Below are 24859 nucleotides of genomic sequence, written 5' to 3'. Positions count from 1 at the left end.
GTGAATGCTATGCACACTTAAGTTTGTTGAGAGATCCTGTGCTGAGCAAAGCACCATTATAACCCCATGCCTTTTTTTGGTGCGCTTTATAAATTAACATAACATCATTCAAGTCGGGGGAGCCCACTTTGACTGAGTGGTCTCTGCAGAATCACTCTGCTTCCTTCAGGAAGCTTGCATATCTGTTTCTGGAAACCTGGTAGGACAACTACCCTGGGATGCAGAGACTCTTTTTCCTGTAACTGAGGTGGGGACCCTACTTTGTGACATCCTGTAGTTTTTTCCACCTTTCTTGATAAGCGTGCTGATTTACCAAACGCAATTGATCCTTCCATGGTTGTTATCAGTAGAAGTGTATGTTGCATGAGAAACGAGTCATATCGGAGGTGAGCACACTTTGGTACAAGCATTTGAGGGCATGGGTATACTTTATGCAGTGTGTCCGGTCTAGGGTCGTTCCAAAGCAAAGAGCTTCTGGTTTCATGGCTTCTAATGGAGTTTGGCAAAAAAGCACTGCTGGAAATGACAAAACCCTAGATTTCATTCTGCACAGAAAGAAGAATCATGCTATGACGCCCGACAGGATAGGCATCTTGTGCGCACCTATGGGTCTAGCATCTTCGTATCAAAAAACACACACTATTTGAAGCCAGGATAGTGTCAGAAAGCCCCAAACACCCTGGACAAAAAGTTTAAAAACCAAAAAAAAAACAAAGAAACATTTAAAAAAAAAAAGGAAATGAGTTTTAAGACCTGGAAATGGGGCATCGCAAAGACGAAAGAACATCGAGTAGAACAAATACAAACAGTGCTCCAAGTACAGCTCTGCCACAGCATAAAACAAGAACCAAGACAGTCTCCGTGGTGTTGAGAATCCTGAGTCAAAATTTAAGAATCCTGAGTCAAAATTTAAAAAGGAGCAGAGTCCTGTCTCTGGGCACTCTATCATGAGTTTTTCTATTTTTTGAGTTTATAATTATTCCAAAAACATTTTTAAATAGAAAATAAAAGTGCTCAGAGGTCCATTCTAGAAACACAGAATTGTTCTACATCCTCTTAATCTGGGAAAACCCACGATAGAGAACTTTGAACTTCAATTAGAAGGCTGAAGGAGTATAAATGTGTGTAGTAAAGATATTGAAGTCATACCTATGAGTTCTTCAGGGTTTTTGTCCATAAACTTTTCACACAGCCGGATAAATGTATCTGTGTTCTCAAGTGTTGGGCACTCTCCATGCCTGAAAGAAAATGTAAAATAGGTAAGCAGTACCACATGAAAATCAATTACAAAAACAAACTAGATGCAATACTTATATTTGTCCATGTGCCTTAAACCATTTGTACAGTTTGCAAAAGAATTAATCTGCAGATAAAGCGGAGTTATGTGTCAGTTGGCCACCAGGGGGCGCAGGGATGTACTAGCTCTTGATGCAACTCCCATCCCACGTGTTTTTAAGGGTCCTGAGGGCCCCTCCCCACCCCCCCCCCCCAAATACCTGACTGCTGATGAGTTGACTCCTCCCCGGTCCCTCAAACCCCGGGCATAACTAGAGCGAGAAACCGGGGCAATCGGACCAGTGGTGCCGGGGATCTAAAGGGAGTCCGCAGGACCCTAGGCAGAAGAGAGGAGAAGGAACTTGGCTGGCGTCCCGTCCGGCACCCAACTTGAAGAGGGGAGGGTGGCAGGAAGCGTCAGAGTTGCAGGGGCTGTATGAGAAGGCCCCCACATAGCAGCCCAGGACGAGAGCGGCAGGCCCGGGGGGAGTGGCAGAGAGGCCTGGGCAGCCGGGCAGACAAGCTCGCTTCTCGCACTGCGACACCCTAAGAGCAGGTGGAGGAGGCAGTGAGCGAACCAGGTGGCAGAGGGCTCATTCGGCTGCGGTATGGAGCAGAAGGTGAGAGCCAGCGCAGCAGAGCCTCTGTGGCCTGGACAAGTGGCAGTATCTACAAAACAGCGTGTAAGCGGATACAGGTCGGGGGCCCATGGGCCGTCGTCCTCATTCACTTATACCGGGGAATGAGTCCCGGGCACCCCTGGCAGTGGTGTGTCCCGGGGCATGGTGGTGCTGCCTGCCCATTGCCTTAAACAGTGAGGGCAGTGGTTCTCAATCTACAAAGCCTTGGACGTAATACACCCCTCACTCAGGACGGCAGCCTCTCTTCAAAAATATAGGGTGGGGAAAGATACTCTTGCTCCAGGTGCTGGAACCCCCCCTCCCCCTCCACAAAGGCCCTGAACATGGCAGAGGCAGGGGCCTGGATGTCAACGAAGAGGAATATCGCTGTCTTGATGCAGGAGATCGGGGAATTAGTTCTGACATTTGCCGGAGGATTGATGGGCTTGACAAGAAGGGGGAGGTAATTTATAGCAGACTGGAGGGGTTGGAGGCCCACCAGTCTTCGGTAGAGGTCCTTGAGACTCTCAGAACTGGAGAGGAGGAGATCACCCTGAAAATGGACGATTTTGAAATCTGGGAGAAACGCAACAACCTGGAGGTTCTTTGGTTTCCCGGAGAGGGAGGGGGAGACAGGAGATGACATTGTTAGGGGACTCAATGAAGTAATCAAGACGGTTTGATGACATGACTACGGTGCCTACCATTGACCGGGCCCACAGGGCAGGTCCGGAGGCCGCGGAGCTCGCTCAATCCTGCCCAGATTTCATTACTATGCAAAGAAATCCAAGGTGCTGGACAAAGCTAGGAGGGTGGGCCCGGTGGAGTCGGGTGGGCATGCATCGCCATCTTGCAGGACCTTTCTTGATTTAATCTAGCTAGGAGGCGGCAATGTGGTCCCCTAACTAAATAACTCACTTTGAAGGGAGTGAGGTAAAGGTAGGGGTTCCATTTTTTGTTGGAGTTCGAGCTTGAGGGCTCCAAATATAGGCTGGTCAAGGAGGAGAACCAAGAGGGTTTCAAGGGGTGGTGATGACTGAGGAAGAGTTCAGACACTTGTCTGGCCCCCTGGGGTTTGTTGGGCGACAGAAGGAGAGCTTGCCAGCACAAAAGCGTGTTCAGGGGTTGTGGAAACGTATCCCTCCACCAGCAGGAACCAGAGGGAGGTTGGGGGAATAGAAGGGCCTTTTGGTGCTTTGTTGGGCAGGGGGGCTTCCTCAAGGCTCAGGGGGAGGGTGGGATGGGGAGGTTTTGCCTATAGAGAGAGGTGCAGGATCATGCTTCGCTGTTCAGGGGGCTGGATGTGGGATATGCATGACCCCGGGGGATGATACTTTCTGGGGGACTGGTTGGAAGGGTGGGGGGGGGGTTACTCAGGAGATGGCCTGTGAGGCTTGAGGAGAGCTGGCGGCAGGGGGACACTGGTGGCCCAGTTGTTAGTTGTTGCGATAGCTGGCGTCCAGGAAACCCACTGGTCTAAGGGGAGAAAACCGATGCCGAAAGCCAGGACCATAAACAAGGTGTATAGCGCGTCCGGTGGAACCAAGAAAAGGGTGGGTGGCAATTATAAAACGCCAACTAATTGGACATGAAGGTGGATAGGGAATTTAAGGACCCTGAGGGGCACTTCCTCTTTTTGAGAGGCAAGGTTACGGGCCCGGGACTGACGTGGGAGCCGTATATTGCCCTAATAAGAGCCCAAACCAGTTCTGGGACCGAGTTAAGGAGAGGCTTCCGAGCTTTATGGAGGAGTTTTTAATAGGGTGGTGGGGGATGATTTCAATATGGCCTTGGACCCAGAAGCAGACTGCGCGGGTGGACCTGGCTCCATTCCCACTCAGGTTCGGGTTGCCCAGGCTCTCAGATTTTAGCCAGGACAATAACGAGATGGGATGGTAGATACTTACGCACAGGTATGGGGGTTTGTTTGTTTATTTAATATGGCACAGCCGAGACCCGTTGGTAGTTGGGCGCAAGCATTACAAGGATACTTATCAGCTTGGTTACAAGGCATTTATATTACATACATAGTTTTATACAGGCGAAGATAGTTATGCAGTGTTACAGAGAGTGATCAAATTTACAGAGACAAATTAGCATAGTACCAGTTGGTAGTGCAGAGGTCAGGCCGGTGAGCTGCCTGCTGTGGGGGGGATTCAGCAACAGCTCAAATTAGACATCATTGGTCCATAACCTGGCTAGAACTGTACGCCTTCTAAGGTCAGTTCTAAGCTCTAATGGGAGTTTGTTCCAGGATTCGGCAGCAGTAACTGGGAAGCTGGAGCCGCCAGCTGTGTTCTGTTTGTATCTGGGAACCTCTAGGGTGAAGGCGTTAGCAGATCTCATGGGCCGGATTGAGGTTTTCCTGTTTGTTCTCTCTGTAAGGTACAGGGGTGCTATGTTATTTAGGCATTTGGATGTGAGGGAAAGTGTTTTTTCACATATTACTCCCATGTTCACGATTCTCACTCAAGGATGTTCTAATCGAAAAAGGGGCTGCAGAGGCAGGTCTCTGACACAGGGACAGAACCCGGTCCATGGTCAGACCACGACTTGGTTAAGACAGTGATAGGGGACTGGAGGGGTGGTCAGAAACTTGGGGGAAGGGGTCAGTGCAATGCTCTCCTCAATGACAAGGAGGTGGCCCAGTCGCTCCTGCTGAGTATCCAGGAATACTTCCTCCTCAGCGACAACAGGGAGGTGGGGCTTCCATGTGTCTGGGACACATTTAAATCAACTATCAGGAGGGGGCGTGGCCAGCAGCCAATGGAGTAGGGCTGCCTCCGAGACAGCTCCCGCCTGATCCTACATGTTCCAACTGAAAGATTAAGCTTCCACGAGTTAAATAATAGGCAAATGACTGGGATTGTATAAGAACCTCCTGGGAGTGGAGAACAGAGAAGAAGTGGCTGGTGAGATACGCTGTGTGTACTATAGTGCCCTCCGGAGAAGCCTGAAACTAAGATGGCGGGCACGAAGCGAGGCAGACCGTAGTGAGGAACTGAAAGCCAGAAGGTCTCAGCAGACCCTGCGGAAGTAGAGGTGAAAAAGAAGGGATCTGTGATCGCGGGAACGGGTGTGGGGATCAGTTATATCAAAGGAGGGACGCCAGTGATCAGACTCTCACATTTGCGCTGCGGAGATGAGAAGGGTGAGAGCAACCTTCCAAAGTGATGGCAAGTGAAGTGCAAGCTCTCCGAACCACGCAGTCCCCTGGTGGTGCATGCGGGCAGCAGGACGGGCTATCCGGCCATCAGGAAGACGACAGAGGAAAGTAACATTCCCTCAGAGGCGCACACACAGGGGCTGCAAGCGGACACGGCACATCCAGACGATCGGGCATAGCGGGCAGGAGCACAGACCAGGGACAGCGTGCAAGGGAACCTGGGCAGCACGGCGAAGCAACGCTGACCGCCCCAGTAACAAAGGGATTTCAGCAGTTTGGGGGAAGATTCAAAACTGTAACCGCGGGCCAGAACACCCAGTTACTGTTAGGTGAACAAATTGCTGCAGGACATAACACAGGTGGTAATAATAGCTGTGGAGGTTCAGCAGCGTGCAGCCCAGGAGAGTCTGGGCACTGAACAATAATGTGCTGAGAAGCAGCTACGGAGATTATCAAAGAGAATCTGAGCTAAGTACTGGATATAAGTGAATAGCCCCAGATACACAGGACAGGCAGCAAAGGACGGAAGGAGCGATGTGCGGCAGGAAGATGGTGGCCAGGAGTGGGGCGATTAAGTACACCCGGGTTGTGTGTTGGAATTGAAGCTCCAGCACTGGGGGAGAAGAGTAGCAGGTAGGCTGGCAGCAGTGGCTGGAAGGAGGAGCGGTGAAAGAACTGATGTAGAGTGGTGAACGGAAGAGAGGGAACCCCGTAACATTGGACCTACAGGAGCCAAGAAAAGGGTTTGAAGACGGTGCAAAGACTACAACCACTGGAGAAGTGAGTAGTGAATCCAGGGTAGGAGCGTGAAGAGGGCAGTGTGACCTTTGCAGGGCCTGAATTAAACAGGGGAATTGCCATGGGATGCAGATTCCATAAATAAAATAACTAGTGCCTTGAAAGCTGTAAGCTAGGCAATAGACGCCAAACTGTGATCCAAGTCCTATCACTGGAAAATCGGGAGGAATAGCTCAAGAAACCCACCCACTCGCGCCCAAGACATGACAGGATCCTGAAGGCCGGACCCTGCTACCGCCCCTAGAGTACTGCACGAGAGTGGTCTGCCCAGGGGAGTCGCAGTCACTGAGATTTAGGAAACATTGCTTGAGCCCACGAGAACAGCGTTTGTAGAGACGCTTAGCCAAGGGCACACATAACTGTAAGCCAAGACGAATTGGGATTGCGCACCACTGAAGTTAAAGAAGACAGGCCGAATACCTCCCAAGTCGGCGAAAACCAAAGCACACCAACCAACAATAGATAACTTCGCCCAATCCCAGCAACAAGCACCAGGGAAAAATATGGAACCCAAGTATGCGAAAGAAGAGGGAGCCATGAAGTTGCACAACCAGGTGATGCTAGCCATAGCGGATCTAAAGGCCTTGCTGGGGTCACAAATAGAAGGGGTGAAAATAGAAGTGGGACTGTTACGCCAGGATGTCCGGAACTTGGCGTAACGCACAGCCATGCTGGCGACGCGAGCAAAGGCGAATTCAGGAGCGCTCAGAGACGCGCAAGTGGGCGTCCATGTCATGCAGCAGAAGGTGGACCTACTGGAGAAAAGAGTAGAGGAAGCAGAATGTCGGGCAGGAATAATATACGTATAGTGGGCCTGCTGGAGCGGAAAGAAGGAGCAGATCAGACTACGCACATAGAGAACATGCTTCTCCACGAGATCGGGCCGGGGAACTGAATTATAAAGACAGGGAGAAGATCCTGGCCTATTGAAGACAAGGAGGAGCATTGAAGAGCGACTCAGCAGATTTAGCGGTATACCCCGACTACACGTTTCAAGTGCAAAAGAACGGGGCACAATTCACAGCAGCTAAGAGCAGACGTCACTCGGCTGGATTGAAATATATGCTGATCTACCCAGCCCGGCTTAAGGTTCTTTGAACTTCCGGAGGAAGCGCAGGCATGGATGGACAGAGAGAAGTTTGGAGAAGATTGGCCCTGGCGAGCAGGGAAAAGAGGACGGTAGGTGAGACACAAAGAAGACCCTACCCAATCAGAGGCCAGGAGTAACTAAGATACTTTGGACTGTGTTAGGGAGAATTCTCAAGAATGGCTAATTTCCCTTACCTACTGAGTCCCTCAGCAGCTTTGCTGGATTTCTAGGATTTATTTTTTTCACCTGGTAAGAGTGGAAGCCCTTTTTCCCCCCCACTCTTACATGTGTTCTGCTGTGTGTGTTGAACATTTTCTTGTGTTCATAAACTGTGGAGCCTCACTTACTCCATAGGCATCATCTTTTTATTGTGTGGTACACAGCACCTTCAGTGCAATGACACAGGGTTGTCTTTTAGACTTCCCAACTCAGACTACATTTTCTGGGACTGACTACTGTCTCCCAGAACATGTAAAGTTGCCATTAACTTGATCAGTCTTTTAAAAATCCACAGACCCAGTACACCCTTTCTTACATAGTACTGGAAAGGGTTAATACTTATCCCTTTTTGTCTGTTTCTCTTGGAGCATTGCTTCGCTCCCTTTTCATCAAGACTTGGCTGGTGGCAGTGGTAACTACCCTATTTTTCCTACCACGGTTATCTTAAATAACCTTGGTGCTATCTTGGTAGCCTCGAACTTAAACCCAATAGACCATATAAGTTTGTATACGGTTCCGGTTGGGTTTATTAGCCATTTCTTTTTGAAAATGCCTTTCTCGTAACCAGGTTTGGTTCCTTATTTCACTGTCTTTTCGCGGGCTTCTCCACAGAAGCCCTCCTTAGGTGCCTGAAAATCTGGGTAGCCAGGATGTGAGGGAGGGGTTTTAGGAACCCCGGCCATGGGTTCCCTTGGTAACCCAAGTCGCACTCCTGTTTGATTGGCTAGGTGATTATCCCAGTGGGACAGCCACCCTGCTGTGTGATTGACAGCCAGGCTGTGTGAATGGGGGAAAACTGCATAAAAAAAGCAGGTCTCTGGAAAGGCAGAGACGCCACTGGAACGAAAGAGGAGCCGACAGGAGAGGACCCCTACACAATGACTGAACCGCCCGGTGAAGCCCTGCTGCAGGTACGAATCTTCAAGCTCCAACGACAGAGAAGATCTACCAGGAATCTTCTTCCCCTGAGCTGGTGGGACCACCCAGTTCGCCCAAACTGCAAGCCAGGACTCCCTCCTCTGGTCGAATTTGCTGTACAGAGCTACAGTGAACCGGATAGCCACGAATGTCGGACCCTGCTTGGGTTTTAAGGAGTTTACCTTTTATTCGTCGATTTGCTCTGCTGCTGGTGGTTTCTTCCCTGGGCAGCGCAGGATCCTCCAGTCTTCCTACTTCATGTCAGTCCGATAGTCGCTTCAGGAACCGTGAGCCTGCAGCTGCCAGGAACGTCCGCCTCAGCTACAGCTTCTTTTCCATTTAAAAAGGTACTGTGCAAATTCGATAATTCGTTTCGTCCAGCCATGGTGAAGGTGTGTGAAACCTTTCGCCAATCCGAGGATGTGTCCTTCTCTACTCTTTAAACTAGCTTTTCTGCTGACCAACCTCGTCCAGAATTCTTGGCAAAGACAACCACAAACTACCCTGAACTGTCTGATCTTGCACAAAAGACTTGTCCTATTGACTTTGGCCCTAAGCCTTTTTGATTTGATTCCATCACTGTAGTTCCTCTTTCTAGATTGCCCTGCTTACGTACCTGCTGGTGCTGCTCAATTTTTACCTAACTTTTTCTTTCCCTCCTTTTTAAATTACTAGAGTGCCATTTTTCTTATACTTCATTTTTTAGTTTAACTTGTCTACAATCTATTGGGAGTGGATTGGTGTATTAAGTGTGATTTTTCAACTGCTTTACTTTAGCGAGATGTTATACAACTGATGTGTAAATAAATATATATACTTTTACTTAGAAACCTTGAGTCAGTGTTTGTTTGAATCATAGTAATTGCTGTCCTTTATGTAACTATTGATACTGCTCACTTGCTCTTGAGATAAGTCTGGCTGCTCAGCCATCGCTACCACTTTACTGTGTAGTACAGGCTTGTACCAAAGGTGAATTTGTACCGTCACTTGTAGTCTTAATTGTGTGTGGTGTTCCCAAAAGGTACTGCATATAATTCTGCCTAACAGACTGCCGGCATGGTACGGCTGAGGGTGCAGTCCAGCAACCAAATAAACATCCTCAGACCAATGGGCTTTTTGTTTCTGGAGAGGGGGTCAGCTCCCATCGGGGAGCAGGCTTAGGATTTTTATAACTGTCTTACAGTATATATGGCGGGATTCAACATAAGACAGTATTGCCCAATGCTTCACAACAAGGCGATGAGGGACGTGCCCATGGCTGCGCCCGTCACGCCCCTCATGTTCTATCTTTTGAGTGCACTGGTTTTGGTGCCCACCTGCTGTGCACTAGCCTCAGGCAGAATTGCATGGGGCGAATACGAGAAGCGGAAATGCCTGAGCAGGGTAACCATGCTGGCCAGGAAGCCAGGGGAAGGCATGAGGAGTCAGAGGCGGGGTAACTGGATGCTTGGAGACAATTGCTGGCTGCACTGACTATATCGGACCAAGCCATCCCGGTTAGAAGTCAGTCCAAGAGGTGGGGCATAATTGTGAATATGGCCTGAGGGGGTAGGAAACCGATTGGTGCAGTGCGATGTAGGCCGAGGGGGCAGATAGGAGTTACGGGAGGGGGAAGGGAAAAATGAAGCTTATAGTTGTATGTGCAAGTTTACAGTGAACAATGGTTTGTAAATATGTATGGTTATATGTTGAAAATCAAAAAGTGTTTAGTTGGGGATGTTCAAAAGGGAGGGGGGGGTGTGTTGCCTGTGCACATACTGAAAGCAATACATAGCACATTATTCCGAGCTACAGCACCGTTAAAGGGAAATGGAACGCTGGCTACGCTGCTACAGATAATGGGTCGTGGAGAAGGAAGCAGCAGCAAATGGCGGGAAACTTAAATGTACTCTCCTGGAATGTGAGGGGGTTGAATGCGTTTGTAAAACTAAATAGGGTATTCCCTCATCTTAAGAGATGTAAAGTAGATGTGCCCATGTTGCAAGAGAAACAGCTCACGGCTGACAAACGGGCATTATTAGCGGGTAATTGGAGAGGGCAGCTGTTCGGTTCCCCATATTCCACCTATGCTTGAGGGGTACTGATCTGGATTGTGCCCTCGCTACCTTTCAAGGTTACGCACATCAAAACGGATAAGGACAGGATGATGCTTGTACAAGGCCTCCTTGAACAAGTGGACACATGTCTAGTAAACACGTATGCCTCCAACCACAGTACAGCTACATTTTTCCAGACTTTATACCTGTGGCTAGGCCCATATACAGATAGTAATATGGTATTTTGGGGGTAGAGGGGAGACTAATTGTTCACTGAACCCAATTCTAGATAGGTCTGACGTCAAATATACTAAACGAGCTTCACCCGCCAGGACATTACAGATGCTCATGGATACTTTTGATCTAGAAGATGCTTGGAGAGTGCTCCACCCAGTCACCGGACATTTGCACTTTTCAGCACCACACGCAGTACACACAAGGATTTTTTTTTTTTATATATAGGAAAGGAACTGATGCACAATATTACAAATGCCTAGTATAGAGGTATGGTTTTGTCGGACCCCGCCCTGCTTAACTTACAGTGGCAATATGTACCTGCCAGGACCCAGATACCTACATGCAGGATCAGGAGTTAATCGCTCACAGATCACCAGTTTTGTGATTGTATAACTGAATACGTTGCGCACAATTTGGGTAGTGTACCCAGTGCAGGTACTTTCTGGGGCGCGTTGAAGGTGGTGGTTAGGGGAATCGCTATAGCAGGGTCCAGCAGCGTCCAAGCAGATATTAACAGAGAATTGGCCTCGGCAGTGGAGCGATTGAGGGAAATAGAGCCGTCCCAAGGGCAGGATTTAGGAAGCAGGGAGAAACCTGGGATCTAAGACAAACATGTAAGGACTGCTGGGAGAGGCTGGGCAAACAGTTTTGCCAAATACATGGAGAGATAACACACAGGAGACAAGCCCAACAGATTACTAGCATGGCTGTACAAACAAAAGAGGGACCGAGTAGCCCCATACACTCCATCACACGACAAGGGGAATTATGTCACACCCAAAGAGGGGTTAATGAGGAGGTTTGTGAATTCTACCAAGTCTGTACCAGGAGGGACCCCCCGCACCGGCCTAAAGGAGGTGTTAGAAGAGATTGAGCTTCCTAGACTGAACCAGGAGGAAAGGGATAGTTTAGAGGCGCCCATCATCGTAGAGGACATATACAACATAATAGCGGGTTTGCCGACAGGGAAGATGCCAGGCTCAGATGGGCTACCTAGCAAATTCTATAAAGAATACACGCACGTAGTGCCACCCCGCCCTCATTTACTTATCACTTAACAATGACTCTTATGTAGCGGGGGTTCTCCCACTCAGCCTGCAAGAGTCTATTATACCCCTCATCAAGCCCGGTAAAACGCTGATGGAATGCAGCTCCGATAGGCCCCTCACACTGCTTAATCAGAACAAGATACTGACGCCCATATTAGCAACTTAGAATGAAAAGGGTGATACACAAGTTAGTGCAGCCGGACCAGAAGGGCTATGTACCAGGCCAAATTATGACCTGGAACCGGAGGAGATTGCAGCACGATGGATAGGATGGCATCCTGGGAAAGGCAGTGAAAGCATTTGATTCAGTGAGGTGGGACTGCCTATAAGTTACGCAGATTTGGCTTTGGGCAGAGATACATCAAGTGGGTGCAATTGATGTACACTAGACCGATGGATCGGGTCAAAACAGGTAGATGGATATCAGAGGTGTGGGAACCAGAAATAGGTACGAGGCAAGGATGCCCGCTGTCACCATTGTTGTATATCCTTGCCATGGAACCGATTTCCCAGTACCTGGCAACAGAATATGGGGAGGCGGGTATTGAAACAGATGGGGCCAGACACTGGATATCATATGCTACATTGCATATGAAGATGTGTTAAGTTTGCATTTATGCTTTGTTAAAACCAATATAAAATGCAAAAACTACAAAATTAAAACAACTATCAGGGGAGAGCTCATGTGACTGGGAGGGCGGAAAAGGAGGGAACGGGAGGAGCTGGAGGCCGATCTTAGGAGGGAAATAAGTGTCTTGTAGCCAGAATGGAGGGCAGGCGCACCCCTAGCAGCGGAGGATTGGGAGCGTCTGAGGGGGTATAGGGCCCAGTTGAAAGAACTGTTGCTCTATCAAACGGAAAGGAAACTGTTGTTCATCCAACAGAACTATCAGGAGAAAGGGGGAAGGAGGGCGGACAGGATCCTAGTCTGGAGGCTGGGGAGCAAGGGAGGGCTAAAAGGGTGGAGGCCCTGCGTTCTGCCCAGGGGCGAGTGACCTACCTTGATGCTTTTTTGAAGGTGCTTCCCATTCCAGAACTATCACAGGAGACTTCTGCGGCCCTTGAGGACCAGATTATGGAGATGAAGGTGGTCCATACGATAAGACATGAAGGGGGGCACATCACCAGGGTAAGACTTTCACCACTCGCTAGGGTAAGACTGTTTCACCACTCGCTTTTATAAGCTGTTTCGCTTGACCTTGGCACCGTTTATGGCCAACTGTTTAATTCAGTCCTGGAGGAAAGGAATCGTCAGGACTCACGTCGGGGGCCTTTATCGTGGTTCTCCCCTAGGCAGATAAGGACCCTACCCACTGTCAGTCATACCGCCCGATTTCTTTGCATAATTTGAATATCAGGATCCTGGCAAAAATGTTGGGGAACTGATTGGAAAGGGTGATGCCCTCCTTAGTGCATGGGGATTAAGTCGGCTTTATTAGGGGCCGGCAGGGGTCAGACAACATGCGGAAGACGATGGCCCCAATACACCATGCTCAGGTTCACAACCAGAACACATGCCAGGTGTCAATTGACTTGGAAAAGGCTTTAAACCAGGTGGAGTGGGTGCTGCAGTGGATGGGGTTTGGCCCCAACTTCTGTAGGTGGGTAGCATCAGTGTGCAGGTCCCCGACGGCCACGGTGCAGGTTAACAGCGTGATATCGGCCCCGCTTAAGCTATCCAGGGGCACACACAAGACAGGGGTGTCTCTTTCTCTGATCGCCATTAGAGAGCACCCAGACAGCAGAATCTGTGTGGGGAGGCGTTGTTTAAGATGTCCGTTTGCAGACAACATCCTGGCATACTTGGGGGACATCCACAGATCTATCCCTGCTCTACTGGCTCAGATTGAGGCCTTTGACTCCTTCTCAGGACTCAAGGTTAACGTGGCTAAGTCAATGCTCCTGGGCTCCATAGTGGATTCCATTGGGGGGGATGAGAGTAGAGCCAGAGGCAATCACATATTTGGGTTTCCGGGTGCCTAGGGACCTTGCATCGCTGGTGCGGTAAACTTTTTCCTTTTCCCCTTTCTGGCAGTGATGAAGGCAGATTTAACCCAGTGCGCCCCCCAAACGCTGTTGTGGTATGGGAGGATGACGTTGGTTAAAATGAATATTTTGCCGCGGCTGTTGTATTTGTTCACAGCTATTCCAATGACGGTTTCAGAGGGATTTTTTAAGGACTTGAACGCCATGTTCTCAGAGTTCATCTGGCAGGGGAAGAATCCACGAGTCAGGAGGAATACCCTCACCTTACCAAGAGATGATGGGGGATTTGGGTTCCCAGACTTCTTATATTATAAAGCGCCCCAACTGCAAGCACTAGGAGAACACCTGAGAGATGACATGTGGCCGTGCATCTGAGTAAAGTTAGAGATTTGCCATTGTCTCCTGAAAATGGGGTGCCGGATGGGGTGAAAACCCACCCATCTCTGTGAGTATTGAGGTCTATTTGGAGGCAGGGTGTAAACGACAGGCTGTCCTCGTGGCCTACCCCGCTGATCTTGCTGTGGGGCCACCCATAAACCTGAGGGGTTGGGGGGGGGTGCATCAGTCATGCACAGCAGTGATTGGACGCTGGGCTGGAGAGGGAGGGACAATTATTTGAGGATGGGGTTGTCAAGACTTTTGAGGAGATAAATGTCATGCTGGGGTAGGAAGTGGTTTCTATATTTGACTATCTCCGATTGAAGGGGTTGTTGATGGACCCCCAATGGGAGGGGCAACTGGCGCATCCCTTGACTTCCTTTGAGCAGGTGTTGAGCAGAGCGACCTCTAGAAAGGGGATGGTCTCCAAATTGTATAGGGTCTTGGAGACAGCTGATCTGGGAGGGAGGCAACAATTCAAGGAACAGTGGGCTGCCCGGACTGGGCGGGAAATCTCAAAAGGCATGTGGGAGGAAGTGTATAACATGTTCTATAGCAAACTTTTTACATCATCCATAGAGCATCATTTCAAGATGCTTCATGGGTGGCATCTGGACCCCCTTAGACTATCGAAAATGTATAGAGATTTGTCCCCTCTTTGTCCTAGGGGGTGCAAGGAGGAGGGCTCCCTACACCATGTATTGTGGTCTTGCACAGGGATACAGAGTTATTGGAAGGAGCTTCTTGGCTGGGTCGAGGGGTGACGGGGTCCCATTAGCGTTAGACCCTATGCTAGTACTACTGGGAGTTCCAGAGGAGCAAGATGAGGTGGAAAGATTGCCCAGGATGTGGGAGGCCTTAATAGGGGCAGGGAGGCTGGTGGTGGCCCAGAAATGGAAAAGAGCCCCCCAAAACCCCTACGAAGTCTGAATGGATGATCAAGTGATTAAGGTGTGGGACATATTCCTGGTGGAAAAACTAAGTGCAATGGTTAATGATGGGTTGGGGGTCTTTTCACCAGGATTGGGGCATGTTCATCCTGAAATATGGTTACAAGGGGCCAGCCCAGTGACTTTAGGGGCTGAGCCAAGGGGCAGGGATGACGGAGATGGGGGTACATAAGGATGAGGACTGTGGAGTAAATGTTACTGATATCTGCCGATTTTCAGCAGCTGGGGAGGATATAAACCCAATGGGAAAATTGGGGAGAGGGAATCCCCACCCTACAGGTGTGAAGATTGGAGAGACTCGCCAAGGGCGCCTAAAGTAGACTTGTAAAGTATTTCTGTGACCCGATTGCCCAGAGGTGTTATGGGTGGGGGTGGGGATGAGATGGAGGGAAGCGAGGGTAGTGGGGATTTGAAAGTTCTGTAGAGATTACTTGAGGTCCTCTCCATTGAGAAAATGTCAATAAAACGTGGTTTAAAAAAAAGAATGGAGACAATTCCAAGATGGCTGCCGTCGTGACCACAAAAGGTGTAGTAAAGCAAGCAGAGGACAGCAGCACAACGGGTAAAGAAAACTCACTACCCCCGGGTGAAGATGAGTGGTGATAGCATGGCAGACAGAGCAGTCAGCGTTGCGGAGTTCAGCTCATCTGGGGAGCGAGATCACTCGCAACCGGAGATTCGTGGCAGGGACGCTGTAAGATTAGATGGGTCCGCCGGGGGAGAAGTGGCAGAGTTTAGCCCTCTCCAGGAGAGCCAAGTCTGAGATGCCGGCGCAGGGGAAGAGGAGATTCGGCTGAACAGAGGCGGTGCAAAGGACCCCCCCACTCCCCTCACGCAGCGGTGAGAGAAAGGGAAGGTGAAGAGGCACTCCCGACATCGGAAAGGGGCTCTGGCATCAGAGAGAACGTTGGTGAGGAAGAGCGCGAACACTCGGCATAGAACGATAAAGCAGGTGAGTGGGTGGAAGGCTCCGGGCAGACACGTCTCCCGGAGGGAAGGAAGAGGTTACTGCAGCCCACACAGAGCATATAATTCCGGAGATAAAGGCGGGACTGGGAACGGATCTCCAGCACTAAACGGCCCTGTAACCAGTAAGAGACTAGCCCGTAGGCATAGAGGCCAGCCCACATAGAGAGCGATAAGTAGTAGGCTCCCAGGTCGCCTTGGGCTGATAAAGGGGAAAAAAGAAAAAAAACAAAGAAAAAACACACACACATTATAAAGGTGGTCCCAGAAGCGGCACCCGCAGCTCCTGGTGCCCTGCAGGCAAGCCCCACCCCCACTTTTAACCATCATCAACCCGCCAACTAAAATCAAAGACAAGATTCACGGTGGGCTCGGGGGGAGAAGCCGGGGCCCACAAGAACAAAGGGAAGAATTCTAGGCACACAGGAGGAGGGCCTTAACATACGCTGAAGTCAAGTGGCTCGGCACTACCACGCCGGGGCGCATGTGAACAGGCAAGACCAAGGAGCAGTATACAAGAACTGGGAGATACGCAGGTGCCTGGGATAAAAGGGAAGCAGACCCCAGTGCTACAGACCACTAAGAAAAACACAAAGAGGGGCCAGTTAGAAAGGTGCTAGCAAATGTCCCCAGCTGGATCGGCCTTAGGGGAATCGGGGCTACCACAGGAGAGCAGTGAGGTTTCCCAGGCAATCAGCAAAATGGCACTAAGTAAAGACCTGCAAATGTGCTTGAAGGGCATAGAGGAGAGGATGACGGTATGCTTCCAGGAACAAATGGCAAGCCTGAAGGAAGAGCTGAAGGGATCCTTGAAAGAAATCAAGGAAGACATCAACTCCCTGGGAAACAGGGTGGACTTAGCCAAACAAGGTCTATCTGAAGTAGAAAAGGATGTACAACAGAATTCCGAACTATTGGAGCAAATCGCCTCAGACACGCAAAACTTGGAAATTCTGGCTGAGGACCTTGAGAAACGGTCAAGAGGCTCCTATATACGAATTAAGGGTTTGGCAGAGGCGAACTCCGATGCAGAACTGAAATAAACAGTGCAGCAGTGCTTCCCAGCACTGCTGACAGACATTGCCCCAGAGTAGATCCGGATAGACCGGATTCATATGGTGGGACCCAAGAGGAGGAGAGGGAAACAGCCAGAGTGATGTCCTGGTGGCATTAGCGTCTTATGAAGCGAAGGAGAAAATCATCAGGGTTGCTAGGGGACAGGCCACGATCATGGCCAACGGGTCGCAGGTGAGCCTTTTTCAAGGTCTGGCTGCTACACTTCAGAAAAGAGCAATTTGGCTGGTGACGAGAACACTGCTGTAAAATAAAAAATAAAAATATATATATATATATATATATATATATATATATATATATATATATATATATATATATACACATAAACACCCCCCTATAAAAATGGACATTCCCCTTCAGCTTTCTATTCCTCTGATGGAAGACAGCAGAGAGTCACCACATGTGCTGAAGGTCTGGCAATCCTGGGTCTGGGGAATGGTCTACTGTGCACAGGAAAAGAGGAGAAAAACTGAAAAGTCCCTAAGCAAGACGAAGAGGGGATGAAAAATAACGCCGACCCAACCTATAAAAGCATATAAAAGGAGAAGTCTGACAGAAATGGGTAAAAGCCAAAAGGGAGGTAGCGAACCAATGGAGTTATAAAGAACAGTGTATGCTGTCCAGCAGGAATAAGACGACCTATACGGGAGGGTGAGGGGCACCTCTGGAAGATTAGTGCAACCTTAGGGGTCCTGGTGGAATGTGGGCCGGTCCCCATCTAGTTGGTAAAAATCCTAGGATACCGAACCTGGACCGGATTGGGGAGGACATGGGAGAGGGCAATGGGGGAGGGGTATGGGCTACCGCATGAAAGCACTAGAAGAGCATGTAGATGCAAGGTGCATACAGGGGATACAAAAGGCAGCTGGGGGAGGGGAAATGGAGTAAGAATGATGAGGCCTCTGCAAATACTCTCACATAATGTACATGTGACCTAAACACCCCAGTAAAGAGGAAGAAGCTAGGTGCGCAGATTAAACTGAGCCGTGCGGACATGATACTATTACAGGAAACACACATCAGAAAAGGAGACGGACATAAAATACAAATACACCAGTTTGCACAATTATACCAGGCAAATGCCCGGAATGGAATGGTGTGAGTATTAGTGGGCATAAGGAACTCTTTGGGGGGGGGAAAGATAATCAAAACCTTAGCTGACTCGCATGGGAGGTTTATCTACTTGCAGGTTCTGTTGGAGAAAAGGGTCTTCACAACAGGTACGCTTTATGCCCCCAACACCGGGCATGACACCTTCCTATATCAGACACTGGGGAAATTGGAAAGCTTTGCGGAAGGGGAGATCGTCCTTACAGGTGACTTTAACATAACATGGGACCCTGGGAAGGACGGGAGCAGACAGGTTATTAATAAGGAGAACACCTATCCAAGGCAGTGAGGGATAAACTTGCTGAAATGGCAATGAGAGACTTTTGGAGGGCAAAAAAAGGTCAAGATCCAGGCTACACAGGTCTCACCCCCGTCCACCGAACGTATTATGTTTGGGGAAGCCCTGGTATTTTTAGGCACGTTAACAGACAGAGGTAAACCCAACCTGCCCATCAGATCACGCCCGATAAATATTCACCTTAGGGGGCTGAAACCGGGTAATCCATTGTGGACCTCGAGAATGCGTGGAGAACGCCTCAGGGACGAGGTCCTACGGGAGACGGTGAAGGGCAAAGTTAATGAGTATTTTGCGCTGAGCAACACACAATGGTTCCCCCTGAGAATGGTATGGGATGCATTTAAGGTGGTTTGGGGGCTGGGTAGGGGGCATTCATTTCTCTAAAAGCTCAAAGACGAAAAGAGAAAGATAAAAACTAGAAAAAGATCTGGAGGCGGACCTGAGACTGGCCCTAAAAGAACTGGCACAGCTCAAGAATAGGGAGAACTATAACAGAGTGAAAGAAGCTCAAAGACAACTGAGGCTGTTTAGAACCACCAAGATCGAGAGCGCTCTCTTAAGTCCCAAGCAGCGCTACTATGTCAGGGCCAATAAGTCAGATGAGATGCTTGCAGGGCTACCGAAACAGAGCAAGGTCAGTGCCATGTAGGGAGAATAAAGCAGTCGGACTGATCCATAGTCACAGACTCAGATGGGCTAGTACAGGCCTTTGAAACATACTATAGGCAGCTATATCCTCTGGGTTTCCGGAGAACCATAGGATAAAGGCATTTTTAGATGGGGTAATGTTAACTAAGATAACGGGAGAAGACAATGGCTGCGAACTCTCAATGTGGTTAATAACCACTGAACAGGTTATCATGCCTTGTTCTTTTGAGAGAGGGGCGCCTGATACCTTTTTTTGTATTTTTGAAAGTAACTTGGGGTTGGTCACCCTAGGTTACCTGGGGGCAACCAGACGTGGACTCCCTGCTCACTGTGCTTAGAGAGGCTCAGCTTCACATCACTGATGATGCCCAACAAGGCTGAAACACGTGTATGGGGTTGCTGATGGTACTCTTGTTCAGAGAGGAATTGCCATAGCATTTCGGTGCTGGACTGCCCTTGTGGGCGGGACAAAGACTGATATGCAAATGGATATTTCCCAACTGTGAAGGTACAGTGACCGAAAAGCAATGGCTGCGATCTCTCAATGTGGTTAATAACCACTGAACAGGTTATCATGCCTTGTTCTTTCGAGAGAGGGGCGCCTGCTACCTTTTTTTGTAACATTGATCTCTATATTCATCTGGCAAGGTAAACGCCTGAGAGCGACATTAGATCTCCTAATGATCACAAGACAGAGAGTTGGAGTGGGGCTGCCAAATTTGTACCGTTATTACGAGGCCGCCCAATTGAGAGTGGTGTGTGAATGGTTCTCAGACTGCAGGGACAACATCCGGGCACGGATGGATCGAGCGGTAGCGGGATGCCCATTAGCAGGTTTACTGTGGCTCCATGGGAAAGACCGTCCCCCCCCCCCCCCGAGCACTAGGTGCAGCAGAATACTCTGTGCAACGTGTGATATATGGGGTAGGTGGATCAAAAGGGGATACTCTCTTCTATCCCGTCGCCCTTTACCCCTACGTTTGAAAATCCGATTTTCACTACAAGCACTGTAAAGGGCTCATTCATTCGGTGGAAAGAAAGTAGGTGCGTGAAGACTAGAGATATGGTGTGGGATGGGGACATAGCCTCATTTGAGCAATGCAAGAAGCACGTAGAAGTAGTGGAGGGAGACAAGATATGAATACATACAGCTGAGGCATTGGTTCCAACAGAAAGATTGGCTAAACAACAATTAGGCCTTTAACACAATTTGAGACATATGTTACCTCGCACATGGGGGATAGCTTGGGAAGGCTCGCTGGAGTAATGGTCCTGGTTAGCCACTGGGAGGAACATCCCGAAATTGACGAGGTCCATACAGCTACGAGAGGCTTAGTATGAAATGATGCTGCAGTGGCACTACACCCCTAGTAGATCACATAAAATGTACGCCTCTGCATCATCGGAATGTTGGAGGGTGTGTAAGGACATTGGGGACTGGAGACATATGGTAGGAGTGCCCCAAGATTAAGGGTTTTTGGGAAGAAGTTAAGAGTTACCTGCAGAAAATAGTTCCTGAAATCCAACCTTTCTCGCTAGGCGAGAATCTAAGTGGACTAGTAGACCCAAAGCAACATATAATCTCAAAGCCACAGAAAAGAGCAATGGTATCGCTACAAGTATCGGCCTGGTTGGTAATTGCAAAAAACTGGAAACAAAAAAGCCCACATACAGAGACGTGTTGGCTTCACAAACTGTGGGATATAGTAGCAATGGAGTGGATTACCTACAAGATTCAAGAGGATGTGTAGAGAGTCCAAAAGGAATGGGGAGAAGTTATCCTCTTTTTGAAAAGTGACTTTGTGCAACAATGGTGCCCCCAAAATATACGGGTGCTGGACATACAGTGATTATTGATGCACATGATGAGCCCCTTAGAAAACAAGGATCTATATATACCTGAAACCCTACAGCAAGGCTATGCGGTCCCCGGTACGTGGGGGGGGGGGCAATGGGATGTTTGAAAATGTTGGGGCTATGTGTACTGCATGTTTCACTAATGTTACTGTAGAACAGTGGTATTCAAACTGTGGGTCGCGACCCCCTAGGGGTCCGCGGGTGCATCCAAGGGAGGCCCTGAGAGCTCAGCATGAAAAAGATTATTTTTTTTTTTTTTTTTTTTTTAGATTGGAAGAAATGGGCAGGGGTGGCCCACATGGGCGGGCTGAAGCATGAAACTGTCTCAGGCAACAATGAAAAAGTGGCCCACAGTTGTAAATGGATATTCATTCCTTTAGTCACAGACTGGGCCTCATTACTACTATGGCGGACCAGTAACAACGGTGCTGGTAAGCTACCGGCACCGTTGCTACCGTTCCGCCATAGTAAGAGTTGTGCTCGTGGGTGCTTGACAGCCCCCGCCAGGTCTGACCTCAGCTCGTCGGATGCACCAGCACCGTTATTAACGGTGCCGGTGCATCCGAGCTCCCCCTTCCCATTTGAGCCATATGGGGCTCAAATGGGAATGGGGATCTACCGGCACCTTCGAAAGGGCAATTATCATGTCCGCCTAACTCGGCATGACCTAGTAATTGCCCATTCGCGGGTGCCAGACCCGGATGCAACTCCAGTGGCAGCCGTGCCGGTTTTACCGGCACAGCTACCGCCAGAGTAGTTATGAAGCCCACTGTTTCAATAGTACCCAAAGGGGTGCTTTGTGTTAAAATGTAAGTAAATTGTGATATATTCAGCAACAATGGTCAACATTACTAACTGCATAGTGGCCCCTCACCCATTATGGAGGAGCTAAGGAGCCAGCCCAGTGAAACAGTGAGCACTCCCTCAGCTGCTTTATCCAGCTAATGGAGTGCTCCTGGGCTGGCTGAACTGTCAAAGGGAAACACTGTTTCCCTTTGACAGTTCAGTTTAGTTCCCCAGCCGCACATGCTCACTGAGCCATGCAAGTGCTGGGGCGTTTTGCTTCGCCAGCATTGCATAGCTCATTGGAAATGCTGGCTGGGGCACTGCATGTCTGTATGTCCGAGGGGGAGCTCCTGCGCCTCCTCGCACATACGGACAGAGCAGCTGGAGCAGCACCCACACACAGGCCAATGCAGAAGGTACGTTTATGTTCATTGTTTTTATTTAAAAATGTGTATGGATGCGTTATGAGTGAGTGTATGGTGATGGATGCTCATGTGAATGATAGAGTGATTGCTGTATGAATGTGCAGCGCCTTGCATATACACATAATCATGTTCATTGTGTTAGGACCAGTGGGGCCCAGGGGACAGGGATGGTATCTTTTTACCGGACATCTATCATTCAAAACCCTCTGCCTTGTCCACAAGGCTTTCTGGGGCCTCGGTCCAAAATACCTTCAGCTATTCCTCCGCAAATACCTCCCCTCTCGAGCTCTTCACTCCTCTACCTCCAACTCCCTCAGGGTCAGTCGTTTATCAAAGAAACGAGCTGGGGGTAGATCTCCGTCTTCGGCTGGGGCCTCCCTCTGGAACAGTGCCCTGCCACTCTAAAACTTGAGGAGAACCATCTTTCTTCCTGCACTTATCAGACCTACCCTGTCTGCTGCCTTAAACGTAGCACTTGCAAATTGCTGGCTGCACTACCACTGTTTGTTGCCTTTATTATTTATTTATTGTTATTTATCTGTTTCTCCTCTGCTTCGCACTTTCCACTTCTCCCCCCTTCCATGCACTTTTCCCCTCACACTTGCGCGTTCTCAATGTCACTGGGCCTAGTAAGATCGCTGTTTTATTCTCCTCTGTTCCCCTCCCTTGCCTTGTCACGCTCTGAAACACTTGTGTACGAGCGCGATAGAAATAAAATATCAATGCCTGCCCCCTGGACTCCCAGCAACAATTGCAAACTGTTTGGCTATTTACCCATTTTTTGTTAAAAGTATGCTCTACAATGCAACATTTTAACCTATTATTTAAAAAAAAAAATCACAGGGGGAAACCCCCCCGAACCTCCCCTTAATGCCCCTCCGCTTAAAAAAGATTCACCAGCCGCCACTGGCCCTCAGACTGTGTTGGGAACGGGATGGGGGAACCGAGGGACTATGGTGGGAGCACAATGGGCGGGAACCATGGGATAGTGATGGGAGCAGAGTGGGGAGAGCCCTGGGTGTGTGATGGGGTGGGGAGAGACCAGCGACTGGGTAGGAGTGGGATGAGGGAGCCCAGCGACTTTGATGGGAGCAGGTGACGGCGCGCAATATATACTGTCCATTTGGCATTTCTGGGGGGTCCCGACCTGCCCAAATTTTGCTCAGGGGGGCCCTGGCCAAAAAAGTTTGAAGACCACTGCTGTAGAAACAATTGGAAAACACTAATTAGCGTGTGTGATGACATCACAACTATGGGAATTGACTGCCAGTTTTGGTACAATTTCCATTACATAGGAAGCAAATGGCTATTATGGTTTTACACTCATCTCATTTTTATTTGCATTTTTGTTTAATACACACAACGTTTTGCAAAAATATTATATAATCATTCCATTTTGTTTCATCTTAAGAACCAGAAGAAAAAAAATAGAGCAGAGAAGAAAGGAAGAAACAGAGGAAACTGGTTTAAAAATCAATCCATCCCTTCACTCCACCTCCCCTACGTCACCCAGCAGGGGTTAAAGGGCATCAAAATAAAATTTGACCATTGCTATTATAAAAAAGGACATTCGATTGCCCTCCTAACATATGGGTCCAACAATCTTCAGTCATCAGTGCTGTAAATTTATCAAAGAAACGTCTAAAGTATTCTGCCCGTTTTGCAGCGACTGCTGTACCGAAGTTAAAAAGATGACAGAGCGTTTATTTTAACTCAACCTATTTACAGAAGCTACAGGAAGATTCTTGTTTTTTCTCTTTAGATCGCACAGCAATGATTTCATTCGTGCTACATAAGTTGAATCGTATCCTCATGAAAATTGACCCAATTCGATCATTAGGTGACTTCTGAAGATATTACTGGACTTCGCCTCTTTTCCTTGCTTCGGTCCCTAGGTGTTTATGTAGTTTTAATTCACAAACTACATCAGCCAGGGTATGGATCCAGTCCACTTCTCGCATTTTGTTCTTCACCCATCCCCCAGTTAGCCAAAAGATCATCTAAAGAGCAGTTTAAATCATTGAGTAGCTGGTTACATTTCTTTTCCCACCTGTACGTTTTTTTGGGGGATATTTTATACATCGCTTTTTTAATCCCTTGGACCAAAAGCGGAGAGGTTGGATCATTGTATTTTCTAAAGAAACTTCAAACTGTCCAGTCTGAGGTTGCTTTAGGGGTTCCTAATCCCAGCTCTTTCCTTATCACCTGAATGGAAATAGACTGTGGTAACCCCGGGACTCTTTTCCAGGACCCTTCTGCCGTCACCCAGATTTAATATGGCAGATCTAACAGTGTCTCACTGCTGTATGTTAGAACATGCATCACTTTTGCAGTATAGAAGTCTATGAGGGGCTGGAGCGTGAATTTACAGTATTTCCTCTTTAGTATTAGAGCTTGGCTGGCCAGCATATCTGCTTTTTTCCTTAGGTGGCTGAACGTGGTCACCTCCAGCCAGGTTTTGAAAATCCATATCCCTAGATATTTAAAGGCCTCTGTCTGACCAATATCTTCCTTTTTGAGATACCATTTACAGCATTTTTTCTTCCTTTGATCTTTTTTATGGCGAGAATCTTTTTTTTTTAATATTAATTTCTAGATAGTTTAACTCGGCATATATTTTGTAGCTGACTGAGTTGTCTTTGTAGACCTACCGCAATGCGATCCAGAAGCACTAGATCATCCGCGTACAGTAAATGGGGTATCCGCATTGATCCCACCTGGGGGGAAAGCTTCTGCACTCTTTCAGAAAATCTCTGTCAGAAATATAGAAATTGTAGAGGGCCGGAGCAAGTGTGCAGCCCTGCTTAACCTATGTATCCCTCCAACAACCAACTATAATGCCATGTACCAATATAAACTGCTAGTTTAACAGGCCTGGGGATGTATGCAATAGTTCCGAGTAACAAACAGACTGCATCATACTAACTGCTATATGCACACACTAGGATTTTACGATTATCGCAGAACTTG

At 48.6% G+C, this 24859-nt stretch overlaps 1 protein-coding gene across 2 annotated transcripts in view; it reads right to left on the bottom strand.

Annotated features, from left to right (window-relative positions):
• The window catches only part of RNGTT (RNA guanylyltransferase and 5'-phosphatase), a 2962270-nt gene that overhangs the window by 2895205 nt on the left and 42206 nt on the right, over positions 1 to 24859 (bottom strand). For both annotated transcript variants that reach the window (XM_069606512.1, XM_069606514.1), the window contains exon 4: positions 1150 to 1238. In XM_069606512.1, coding sequence (XP_069462613.1) covers positions 1150 to 1238 — 89 coding nt within the window. The remainder of the gene's footprint in view (positions 1 to 1149; positions 1239 to 24859) is intronic.

The sequence above is a fragment of the Ambystoma mexicanum genome, chromosome 4p, assembly GCF_040938575.1.
Source record: "Ambystoma mexicanum isolate Mex_15411 chromosome 4p, UKY_AmexF1_1, whole genome shotgun sequence".
In the NCBI taxonomy this organism is placed as follows: Eukaryota; Metazoa; Chordata; class Amphibia; order Caudata; family Ambystomatidae; genus Ambystoma; species Ambystoma mexicanum.
Note: the sequence above shows the minus strand (reverse complement) of the source record. Positions and strands in the feature narration are given on the sequence as shown.